This window comes from Diplotaxodon limnothrissa, linkage group LG9 (genome assembly GCF_057381915.1).
Source record: "Diplotaxodon limnothrissa isolate DT_005_m linkage group LG9, D_limnothrissa_male_GT1.1, whole genome shotgun sequence".
Classification (NCBI taxonomy): Eukaryota; Metazoa; Chordata; class Actinopteri; order Cichliformes; family Cichlidae; genus Diplotaxodon; species Diplotaxodon limnothrissa.
Window position 1 is genome coordinate 20,278,054 of NC_140604.1, and position 13,576 is coordinate 20,291,629.

Genomic DNA, 13,576 nt, shown 5'->3' on the forward strand with positions numbered 1-13,576 from the left:
TTTGGACAGCTCATCATCTACAGTACATAATATCATCAACACATCTGGAGAAGTCTCTGTGCTCAAGGCACACGGCTGAAAGTCAATATTGGATGCCCATCATCCTCAGGCCCTTAAAACAAGCATTATTCTATCATGGAAATCACTGAAGGGACTAAGAAATCCTTCCATAAATCACTGAAGTCAGAGCCATATGTGAACAGGAAAGTTCAAAGCTCATTTAAAATGGACTGAGGCAATGTGGAAAACATAAATTGACTAAAGGGAGAGTGAACATGCAGCTTTTTATTCACACTCAGTTCAAAAGCCAGCATCTCTGATGTTATGGTGGCACATTACAAACTATGAAATTGGCAGCTTCCTTGAAAGATGTACAAGCTGCCTGCCTGAAAGATTTATGTACAGGTTTTAGAGCAACATACGCTCCCATCCAGATGACATCCAGGGAAGGCATTGTAGATCTCAGCACAATGCTAAACTGCATACTGTAACTATTACAGTCCATTATACTATTATGATACTATTATGAGTCTGGGCGCCAATCTGGCCTGATTGCAGTCCAAACCATTCATCAACTGAAAATGATTGGAGCAACAAAAAATGAAAAATACATCATAGAAGTCCCAGGAGTGTTGAGTTTTTTCAGACTCCTATCATATAGTTATTTGGTCATGTAGTGCCAACATATAGTTGGAAATCTCTGGTTTAATTTCTCATGTTTTCTTTGTTCCATTGTGAATAAGATATGGGCATATGAGAAGTTACAGTAGGACTCTGTATTGAAAGCCTGACTGACGGGGACTTCACTGGTTGAACACTCCTGCTTTTGAAAAACTGTTAATTGACAGTAACCCAGCTCTGATCAGTAGTGATGCTTATAAACATAGGAGTCAGGTCAGAACAAGCTGATCTCTGCAGGTGAACATATGCAAGTGGTGAGAACAGGTTTCCTAGCGAGCAACCTTAAAGGAGAAGCCTTTGGCAGAACTTGAATCATCATACCAGAATTCAAATATGGTAGCTGTGAAGTGTAAAAAGAAAGCACAAATTTTACTGATCAGGAATGAGCCTTTAAACATCAGCAATCAGCATAAGGACACAGAGCTGTTCTACTGTAAGATATTGTGCTCTGATAGATACCCAATTTGACAATGAAGGGAGAATATTATTGCGTCTGTCATTTGTGCACACTGAAGATTTACTGATCTGAGTTCAGCTCCACAGCGCCCATGAAAAATTTACAAACAGGGGCCGTGTTGATACAGTACCTGTTCGGCTCCTCCGAGGTGCAAAATACAAGTTCTGAAACTATTTCAAGATGCTAATTTCGGCATCCCAGAGGATGATTTGAATTTTAAAAAGGCACACTTTTATGAGAGGTGACAGGAAAAGAGAAGACGATTGTAAAATCTATTTAAAAGCAGCACGAACCAAACATACAACCCATTGAAGCCAGCAATAGTTCTTTTCACTGCTGCAAAACACAGTGCCCACTCTGCTAGAACTGATTTTGTTCCTCCCCACACACTTTTACCGCTACAACCACACAGAAATGCAATGTTAACCTGACACAGTGACTCTGTACAAAAGCAAATAAACAGCCCTGTGAACTAATTCCCAATCCTCAAAGAGTGACATGTGATTTTCTCAGAGGGTACCAAATTAAGCATCCCACTGTGACTGATACATCATTAACTGCCTGTGTTGTGGTTTAGTTCTTTGCGGGTTGAGATTACAATTCCAGAGATGCTACGTTTTTTTTTTCTCCCCATTTTTTTTGTATTACTTTTACAGAGTTTGGGGTTTAATTCAAAGCTGTCAAGAGTCATCTTTTCACAGCAAACACATCAAAGAGTCTGGAGGAGAATCTCTGTTCTCCTAGGTGCACATTATTCAATGGGCAAACTGCTTCTCATAGTTTGGGTTCTACATCTTGTCAGCTTCTGTGGCTGATGTGTCTCTGTGAAGCATGGGAATTGGAGCTCAGTTTCTAGTGTCACTCACAGCAGCATCCAGTGGGAAACTGCACAGTCTCTGAAAAGGGACTGAAAGATGAGACTCAGTGCAGAGATAACTGTGCACTATGCAGCTGTGTACTTCACATCATGTAATGTTTTGGCAGGAGAGCAGACCTCGTCCGCAGCCTGCACCACTGGCCCTATTCCCCCAACTCCATCTGTGATGTACACTGAGTGGTGTATGAGAGTTTTACATAAATTCATGAGACTATTTGGCCCTAATTAAAATCCATAAACAACTGAAGTGCAAGTTCACCTGCAGTTCACAGCAAAATGTCTCATTGATTTCCTGGATTCTTACAACAGCAAACGCATTCTGAGTGGTGGCAAAATCATTGGTTTGCAAATAATCTTCCCCTCCAGAAAATAATTCTGTAGATGAACAGTCATGCTACGGAGACTTTACATCTCAACTTGGGTTTTCTGCAACCTTTTTTAGGGGTATCATCACATGCAGCGATGCAGGCTTCTGCATCCTGCTTTTCAGAATGCTTGCATAGTTGCTCCACTGCCTGAATGGCAGTGTGAGACTGTTCAATACATTTTCTCAGAAAGAAATATCTCAACAAAAATGTGATGATCCCCAGAGGATAAATCCTCATAGTTACCAGCTGCCCATCTCACACCAGCAGGAGGTCCGTGTTTACACATATCCTGTGAAGGCATTCTAGATGAATCTGCTCTAAATTTCCAATTTGCAGATGCTATATCATCATACTCACTCATGTGATGGTCCATTTATTTGTATTTCAGTGCTATATTTCAGGTAATGGATGGATTTCCATGAAATTTGGCCCAAACATGAATGGCATTTCTACCAGGAGAGGCTGTATTATTAGTGCAGTGCAAAGTAGTAAAAGCCTGCTAATACGCTACATCAAAATGCTCAATATTATATCTGCTACATACCAGCAATGTTAGCTTTGTCACTGTGAACACATCAGAGCACACATTTACACTCAGGATAATACACGAAAGCCGCTGACCTGTTTTCATTTCCATCCATCCTATGAGGTTTCCAGTCTATCCTTATTCTCAGACTGCCAGACTGATTTCCTGCCTGGCAGACACAGAATAGCGCTTGGAGACCTGGCCTGAAGATTCAGCACTACAGGCCACAAAGACTTCAAAGAGCGTCAGCATTAGGAGTGACCAGGAGCTGAATGCTTCCTGCATAATTTTCTGGTAAGGCTGAGCAATCATGTTTCCCGCTTTGTTTAGGTTGCAAGCCTGACCCAAAGGCAGCACGATGTTGTCTTGCAATGAGTTGTTGCTGCAAGTTTTCACGAGAGTACAGCGTGTTGCTCTTCAAGTGATATTCTCAGCACGGGTTCATTGAAATGCTTAATGCTTGAACAGCTAAATCATCCAATTATGAGCATTTGAAAAATAATTATGCACAGTAAGCAGTCTTGTCTTTGAATTTGTTGGTGAAAATCGATATTTTTCTAGGTTTAAAATTGCTTAGGTAAGACCGGTAGGGAACAAAAAGTGATAAGGACAGTGGATTCCCTGTAAAGATGTGTCTGCAGCATACTGAGAATGTTGAGATTAAAACACACTTTGATGAAAAATGGAATTATGAACACAGGCTTGTCTTCACTGAAGGATGCCTCCCCAGAAAAAGAACTGCCTTCCTGAGCCTTGAAGTAAATCCCTTGACATCTCCTGATTTGATTTTTAATTAATTCTGAAGTTTCTTTTAAAAACACAGAAACTTTCCCCTTGCGGGGAACATCCTTTGGTGATGTGGTTTGACTTTTAAGAGGATGTCTTAATTCAGTCGCAAAATACCACCAATTTAATTTAAGCAGATTATGGCAATAACACATAAAAAAGGTTTCTTGCTAAACATTAAAGTAACTTGCTATGACTTGATACAACAAAGCATCAAGTAAATAAACGTGTCAACCAGTAATATGTACTGCAAACGACTTCCATAGACAGTTTTTCTGCCTTGGTTTGGATCTACTCTTCTCTGGCAGCAGGACTAGTTCTAATTACAAGTTATGTAATAATTTAGCAACATAATCTTGGCCTTCCATATTTATGATATCACTGGCTGAGATAGTCTGCCTCGAACAGATTTTCAGACTCACAGTGAGATGCAGAAATGCTCAATTTGTATCAGGTCTTGTTATTGAAACAGCTCTGGCAAATACTGCTGAGCTCTTCATGGGACAAACACTTGTGCCTTGTTGACATTAAAACTGTCCTCTGCCAAGAGTTCCCATCAGGAATTTGATGAAGTCAATGATATTTCTAAACTCTTGTGCCTTAAAGTGGTGAACAGAAAGTAATATATTTCCTCAAACAAATAAATAAAACAAAATGTTATATTGGGCATAAATACTTCTCACACTTTTGTTGCAGTGCGCTGACATACACACAGATATACTTTTACATCACAGCAAAAACATTGCTCGTGTATATTATTGTTTTTGTTTTGCTTTGTTTTCTTTATAAGAAAATGAAGATTTTTTTTAAAGAATTTTATGTGGTATGGCAACAACAAATAATAAAAAGAAGAAAACCAAGGCAATATTTCAGCTGTCAGTTTGTGCCAAATCCCGTTAACCAAACTGGCTTCTCCATGCAACCCCTACCCCACCTACCCCAATATTTCCATTAAGGTGTCGCAAATAAATACAGCGAAATAAAATGATACGACCAAGACAAAAACTGTGGTATTTTGTAAATATAATAATAAATGCGAATCCACTGTGTAATTGTGTAACTTTATTAGCAGCGTCCGCCTGAAATGCGCCAAAAACACTGAGAGTAACATCCTCCTCTCCGCCCCTTAATGCTCCCTGGTAACGTGTAAATATAAATATTTCTTTCAAAATAAGACAGACAACACGGGAAAAGACCCAGGGAAACCGAATTAACCATAAAAACCCTGAAAACCATAAATTTCACACCCGAGCCTTAACTCTCGCAGCCCGGTACCAAATGACTCTCGGACCGGTGGTTGGGCACTGCTGGGTTTAAGATCTGAGATGTCTGTGACCTCAGAAAACATGTTTTTGGCTTCAAGAATTCATATGCCAAATCCTGACTAAAAGTCACACAACTCTCGAATAGGACAAATGATAAAGGTTTTTTTAAATTTCCTATGTAAAAGATTTCGGGTCAAGTTCACACTGCCCTCCAGGAGCGTAATTTCCAGGGGGGTTAGGGGGGGGTTATGACCCTCCCCCCCAATAATCAGACCCAGCCTACATAACCCCCCAGTAAAATTATGAATTATCTTGCATAAACAGGCTGTTGACTTTCTTTACTCATTTCAGTTATTACCAGCAAGATAGTTGCATGTTTAATCATCGGGGAATTTACCCAGATCTATTTATTTAGACAGAGATCCTGACCCCACCCCCCAAGCCATTATTCAATTGCTATGAGGGACAGCAGGGTAGATATTAACCATAATTGTGTTGTAAAAACATTTTCACTGTGCATACATGGATGTAACCTTCATAAGTTGCAATACTAGACAAACAATAAGTTTTCCAATTAAGAAGACATGCTTGGAAGTGTGGATTGCAGAGGCACACATAGTCTGTTTCCAGAAACCCCTAAAATTAATTAACCCTTTAAAGCCGGTCGGAGCGGACACGCTCCAATTTGCGTAACTATTTTTAAATCCCGGTAGCACTGCAACCACGTAAGCTAGCGCAATAATTTTTTTTGCATATGAAACCGGAGGAGTTGTACTTACATCTTATGCTATCAGCTTGTCCTCGGTCACAGTTTCCTTCCACATATAGCTTTGCAAAATTGCATAAAAAGCACTTGCAGCAACAAAAACATAATATTCCAGAAACACGCTTTGCCGATCCGATCAGCTGTTTGTAACACTTCCTACGTCCATCAGCGTGAACTATCACATGACCGCATGACCTGCCCAAAACCGGAAGTGACGTCATTTTGCGGAAATGTAGTTTTTTTTTACCATCGTGGCCTTATGAGCCTATACTTTTGTTTTTAAAAGTTATGTTTGACTTTATGACTTTCTGTGTCGTTTCTGGGATGCTGAGGACTCATATTGCACTGCTGCTGAAATTGTTTATTTTGATGCACATGCTGTTATTTTGCAAATTTGCACTATAATATATTTTTTCGTTTTTCCTGCAGTATATGAAAATTGGTGTATCTCAAAAATAAAATTATGAAGACACTTAAAATAAATTTCCTTTGGTGGGAAACTAGTTTGTGCAATTTTTTTGTATTTACAGTTTTGAGGGATGAGCCTCTTAAATTTCTCTAACTAGAAATATATGTTAAAAAAATCAAAAACGATTTTAAATTTTTTTGTAGTTTATTCCACTTTTTTGCAATTTATGTAATTACTATGCACTTAATGCAGACATATTATTACAATTTGGGCTATAATGGTTGTATTGATGTATAGCAACTTGAAATGCTCCAAAAAATGGCTCCACAGCATGTAAAAATATAGTATAAGCTCTGACGGACTTGGTTCTATGGTAGGTCTTAAAGGGTTAATCAATACATTCACAGAACCTTAGAAATCCCATTGTAGAGATGAACAAAGCTAGAAAAGGCTACAAAGGCATTGTTAAACACCTGGGTGTCCATCAATCCACAACAGAACAAAATGCCTACAATTGGGGAAAAATAAAAACTACTCTTCTCAGTTTAGCAATTAAAGAGCTCCAGTTTGTGAAGGATCGATGGATAGTTTTACTGCATTTATGGCACATTTTTCACTAGAATAATGAAGAAAAATGTTAACTTCCTTGGATGGTAAATAGCACTGCACACCAACATCAAAATCTCCCCCCAAGTGTGAAGCATTTTTGAAGTGAGCACCGTGGTTTTGGGGTGCTTTGCTTTCCATCTGTGGAAAGACATGGCTAAATCTCTTTTAGCATGTCTTTCGTTTGACTTGAAGGGTTTTCCAGTAAATCTTCTGGAAATATTTGATCATTTCAATCTATTCATCTTTTTCTTTACAGTTTGTCATTAAAATAAGCATGAATCTTGATTTCAGACTTCAAAATTACAGCACTGCAATAATGTTTTCGTGTCAAACAAACAGCCCCTGGTCCCGTTTAGACAGACAGTGTTGTTGTTAGGCTACACGCTTCTCATTTACTTCCCTTTTTTATGTAAACTTAGCAACAACAGCACGAAGGCCTTTTAAATAGAGCCAGCAGGAGAAATTTACATGTGTTACAATAACTCTGTGATTTGCACACACTGCAGGAGGTGAGTGAATCCAAGCATCCAACAGGCTGTCAGTCTGCTCAAACCTTGACAAGGAAAAAAAAAGAGAAAGAAACACATCATGGCCTGCTTGCATTGATTAGCTTCGGGCTCCTGCTTCTTGATTGGCAGCTTCAATTCTGCACCACTCAGCAGGGTAACAGTATCATGTGTCAAAGTGCTCCACTGATAGAACTCCCCAGACCACAGAACAGGAAAAAGTTGGACAAAATTTTAAAATGTATAAAGCCGAGTTGGGATTTTGCTATGAATATTTTCATATCATTGGAGCTGCAGCTACCACTGGGGATACCAAGGTCATTTTAACTGCCTTATTGATGAGGTGTAGGGAACCGTTTCCAACATTGTGAGAGTCTACAATTTAAAACTTCCCCTTTTGAAGATCATATTCAAATAAGAATAAACAAGAATTCAGCATTTCTCCACCACGACATGGGATGGTTTAATTTTCAATATTAGTTTAGCAGTTTTGTTCACTGATCCTGCAATCCCCAGCTTCCAACAACCCGACTATAACTGTTTCAAAAGGTCTGAATACATCCCTGCACATACTTAACGTCATACTTTACTATCACTACTGATCTGCTTTTTAGTACGATACGCAAAGATGGTGTTCTAATGGTTGCATTGACAATGAATTTTTAAACACTGCACAATTAAAAGTTTGTGCATCACTGCATTCTGTTTTATGAAAATGTCACATACACAATTTGATGATTTTAATGCTTTAACCTCTTTTGAAACTTGCACAGCCCTCTGCACTGAGAGTTTCAGCAATTTTGGCTAATTAAACTATTTAGGAATCTGCTAACTAATCCCAAGAACACAGCTCAGGCAAAAATAAACGTCACAACAGTAACAGAAAGACTGACAAGGGGTAGATAGGAGAGCTGACAGTGGAGGAATTTGTTTACTGACTATAAGGATTAGACATTCATTACCTTTTAGAGTTATTTAAAGGGCGCATGATATGTTGAATTAACTGACCATGTTGCCATACTCAAGATAATGTTTTTTTGTGTTAACTAGTCATATCCTAGTCACAAATGTAGCAGAAGTGATGTGTAAAAACCTTTGGACATGGCTTAGATTTTGTAAGGCGTCACAACACGCTTTAAGGCAACATATATATACACATATATATACATATATATACACACATATATATACACATATATATACATATATACACACATATATATACACATATATATACACACATACATATACACACATATACATATATATATACACACATATATACATATATATATATATACACATATATACAAAAACAACAAACACCCAGCACGCCCCTGCGGGCGGTTTATCCTTCAAGCTCGGGTCCTCTACCAGAGGCCTGGGAGCTTGAGGGTCCTGCGCAGTATCTTAGCTGTTCCCAGGACTGCGCTCTTCTGGACAGAAATCTCCGATGTTATTCCCGGGATCTGCTGGAGCCACTCGCCTAGCTTGGGAGTCACCGCACCTAGTGCTCCGATTACCACGGGGACCACCGTTACCTTCACCCTCCACATCCTCTCGAGCTCTTCTCTGAGCCCTTGGTATTTCTCCAGCTTCTCGTGTTCCTTCTTCCTGATATTGCTGTCATTCGGAACCGCTACATCGATCACTACGGCCGTCTTCTTCTGTTTGTCTACCATCACTATGTCCGGTTGGTTAGCCACCACCATTTTGTCCGTCTGTATCTGGAAGTCCCACAGGATCTTAGCTCGGTCATTCTCCACCACCCTTGGGGGCATCTCCCATTTTGACCTCGGGACTTCCAGGTTATACTCGGCACAGATGTTCCTGTACACTACGCCGGCCACTTGGTTATGGCGTTCCATGTATGCCTTGCCTGCAGCGCATATATATATATATATATTAGGGGTGCAACGATATTCGTATCGATATTGAACCGTTCGATACAGTGCTTTCGGTTCGGTACGCATATGTATCGAACAATACAAAATTTTTAATTTATTTTATCAACTTTCCTTCTGACGATGCTGTCTGTGTTGAGCGCTCAGTGAATCTGCGTTCGACTACTCTGCCTAGGGTCGACAGTGCAGCCTAGGCGGAGTAGTCGAACGCAGATTCACTGAGCGCTCAACACAGACAGCATCGTCAGAAGGAAGAGCGCAGGGCAAGCTAGCGAGACAGAAGTTAAGCTCTCCTTACAACGTGGACCTCCCCCACTCTCATTCAGATCTGGCGTTTGGAATTATTTTGGTTTTCATGTGACGTATGACCCTGAAGGTAAGCACGTCATGGACTAAAGTAAAACAGTATGTTGGATGTGCCACGCAATGCTCAATTACATGGGTGGGAACTAGTGTGTTAGCGCAGTTAGCTCGTTAACGTGTTGGCCGTCTGGCCCCATGCACGGGGCGATCGGCGGTAGCTCGTTAACGGAGATTTGCCGTGTTGTGGCGTTAAGGTCATTTCAACGAGATTAACCTGAAAGCACTAGTGGGAACACAACGAATATGACTGCACATTTACGCCGACATCATCCTAGTGCAAAGACAAGTGGAAGCAGAAAAAAAACAAGCAAGCATGCTACTAACTTTAGCCGAGTCATTTAGACAGCTGTTTAATATGCTGCTGAGAATATAGCCCAGAAGAAGCGGATAGTATAGCTTTTATTTTGAAAAGAGCCATTTCTCTGTAATAAACTCTCTTTTCCAAAGATGAGTGATTCCTCAATCAGATACAGGGCTCGCAATATCTCTAGCCCGACGTCCCGGAGCTAGCGATTTTTTCAGTCGGGCTACCAAAATCTATCTCTGCCCTGCCCGTCGGGCTATTGTAGGAAGGAAAAATATATGTCAATGCTTTTGCATTCTTTCGGAAATGTAGCTGGGTAATTATGTCATTGGCATCGGTGAGCCACTGTCAATATGTGACATATTGAAGTCGCGTTTGAATTTGCGCTTGTTTTTTTGCTTTCACTTTGCAATCGCGCGAACTGTGTATAGAGAGCGACAGCACTGATCTGTGAGTGATGATAATTTGCGCACCAATTCCTCTGACATCGTCTTATTAATCGTTAGCTTACTATGCAAACATGACAAGTGAAATCTCCCGCAGCAAGCTTAAACATATGAGAGGTTGATCGCGCAGAGAATCGCTGAGCTTATGTGAGTGCGTGTGTAAAAGCAGCAGGATTTATATTTGACTACGATGACCTGGATGACTGAGAACCTTCACAGACAGATATATATTTTAGTTCTGCTGAGCCAAATAAGACAGGTCAGGGTGAAGAAGTGACAGCCAAAGAAAAGCTTACCACAAAACGGAGAAGTTATGACAAATCAGACTATAAGGCAAAAAGAAAGTGCAGCTTTATGGTTTCATGGACAAAATAATTTCTGTGGCTGCAATATGACGAGCTAAATAACCAGGGCTGCACATAAGTGGTCCGCAGGTGCGCATTCGCTGTCAAAATAAAAAACACGCACAAGGGTTAGGGTTAAATTTAAAAACTGTACTTTTGAGTTAAAATATATATTTATAATTTTAATAAATGACAAATTAAAAAGGCATGAACATTTTTTTGTATCGAAAAAATATCGAACCGTGACACCAAAGTATCGAACCGAACCGAACCGTGAATTTTGTGTATCGTTGCACCCCTAATATATATATATATATATATATATATATATATATATATATATATATATATATATATATATATATAAAATAAATAATTTTTTATTTTTTTATTTTTTTGATGGATGACAATATAAAAGAGACAACAGACTTACATCTTACATCTATCTATTCATTTTATTAACACTTCTTCTCAGTTTTTTCAACTTTGCTCACTGGAGCCTGACACAAACATAGCTTATATTATGAGCTGGTTGCCCAGACAGACACTACAAATGATGTGTTGTGATAACAGCTATGCTAGCATCAGGCTGCGTGCTACTCTCCAGCTCCAAGCATCAGGCTGAGCATCTAAGCAGCTAACGTCTACAGCCCATTAGGAAGCTAATGTAATGTGATGCAGACACTTTGTACTTAACAGCATCCAATATATGCTCACTATTTATTTAAGTTAAATAAATACTTACACTGAGGCTGCAACAATAAAATAATCATTGTGATTAGTGTCCTCAGACTTAATAAATTCATTGAAAGTAATTATTTTTCTAAATACGTGACAGATGGAGACTCAACAGGGATCATGTCTGTCTAAATGAAAATACATATTTTAAACTAAGAGAGAGGCAAAGTGTATTATTGCATTATTTTTAATAATTAAAAAATAATAATTTTTTTTAAATAACATTTAAATACAGACATTTCCACAGTAAAAAGTCATTGTAAGTGGGCCAGACTTTCCTGGTGGAGAAAAAGAAACTGTTTTCAGTTCACTGTGCTATTAGTCTGCTAGAAATGTAAAAATGTAGGGGAGGGGAGAGAGCAGCGACATGTGAAGACGTGTTTTTGCGAGCTCTGCTTAGATTGACCATTTGCGTAATTTTCCCGCTCCCCTTCTAGTACATCCCGGCGCGAACCCGTCTCACAAGTGCCTAATCTCTCGAATCAGTTGTATTTTGTAGTCTAAAGCTGTTCAACATGCCTAAATCGCTCAAGCAGAAGCCGGGGCCTGATGCCTCGGACTTGCCTGGTGCGGATCCGGCCGCGGGGGTGGGGGCCGGGCCGGATCTCGACACAATCATGGCTGCCATAAAGCAAACGGAGCAGAATGTGCTAGCCAAGATCGACTCGTCTGTGATGGCAGCTGCAGGTGAACTACACAAGAAAATAGACGACTTGGCGGGTGATTTAAGGTCAGAGGTCCTGAGTGTGCGCGCAGAGTTTGCGAAGGCTATCGAAGACATGCAGAAAGAAAACGCCACGCTCTCGACCCGCACTGATGATCTTGAGGAGGAAGCTAATGGCCAGGCTAACCGTGTTGTAGCACTGGAAGCTAAAGTTGATGCGCTATCTGCCCAAGTCGTCCGGTTGGCAGACAAGGCCGATGATTTGGAGTCCCGGCAACGTCGTGATAACTGCAGACTAATTGGAGTGGAAGAGGGATTCGGAAATATTCGACCGGAGAAAGCCGTGGCTGAATTGTTGAAGGAAGCGCTCGCCCTCGACTATACGCCGACGCTCGATCGGGCGCATAGGAGCCTGCAGCCGAGGCCAAAGGATGGAGATGCCCCGAGACCGATAATCGTCAAGTTCCACTATTTTCAGGAGAAAGTGGATGTTCTTCGAAAGGCCATGGGGGCAGGTCCCATTACCCGTAATGGGAAGCGTTTCTACATCTACCCTGATTACTCGGCCACCGTTAGAAAGAAGAGATCGGCCTTTACCGAGGTGAGAAGATTGCTTCGCCGGTGTACGGGAGTGAAATATGGTCTCCTGTATCCAGCTACATTGAAAATCACGACCCCGGCTGGCGAACAGATGTCTTTCGAAGACCCGATCAAGGCAAGGCACTACGTCGAGACCAATCTGCGCCCACGGGAGACGGAGGGAGAGTGACAGTTAATTCACGGACCACAACAAGTATCACACGCTGCGTGCTACCATTGAGGTAGTCTGCACAGGCTGTGCATTGACTGGTGAACGTCGCCACGCTACGGTTGGATGCCCTTTATGATTGGACAAGGTATAGCTATAAGATGTTGAGGATTTCTGTGGATGTCATGTGGCCTGGGGAATATTTTATTTCAGAATATCTTCGGTATCCTCATTGGTCTTAGTTCCAGCCCGACACCATAACCCCAACAGTGCTTTTATTTTGCTTTTTGATGTATTCTGATTAATTAATCCCCTTTTTCTTATCACCAGTGTCATTATTTTTATTGGGTTTTACCCCTTTCTTGTGGGATTATTTTCCAACCGTGAGTGTTCAGAGCCGTACCGGCCTGTAAGTGGATGGGTGCCGACATGCATGCGGCAATAATGATGCTGAGTCAAGGGTCCTATTATACTTTGTTCTGTCTTTGCTGAGTTCATGTAAGAGTTTAAGCTAGTGTAAACGTGTTATATGCCTAGGAGAGAGAGGAGTGTTTTCAGGGCAGTCTCAGGTTTGTGGAAGACCAGCCCAGGGGTCCAGGATGGTGAGAGGTTTATCTATGTTTATCTGTTTGTTTTTGTTAGTTTTGCTTTGGGTTTATCTGTGGTTTATGTTGTGGCTCAAACAGGCACTGAAACACTGAGATATAACCAACGTGCAGGATCAGTCTATTATCGATTGTGGCACTATGACTCTGGATAATGTGAATAATCAACAGAAATCGGTCTCATTCATTAGCTGGAACGTCAAAGGGCTG

At 40.6% G+C, this 13,576-nt stretch overlaps 1 protein-coding gene across 1 annotated transcript; it reads left to right on the forward strand.

Annotated features, from left to right (window-relative positions):
• The first annotated feature begins 11,864 nt into the window (after window positions 1-11,864).
• LOC146625467 (uncharacterized) lies at window positions 11,865-13,267 on the forward strand. The gene has a single exon (XM_085362185.1). It carries the CDS (start codon window positions 11,865-11,867, stop codon window positions 12,780-12,782), a length of 918 nt encoding a protein of 305 aa, XP_085218311.1. The 3' UTR covers window positions 12,783-13,267.
• The last annotated feature ends 309 nt before the right edge of the window (window positions 13,268-13,576 follow it).

Excerpts from the sequence above, each read along its gene's own strand:
- LOC146625467 (XM_085362185.1), top strand. The coding sequence starts at position 11,865 with ATGCCTAAATCGCTCAAGCAGAAGCCGGGGCCTGATGCCTCGGACTTG.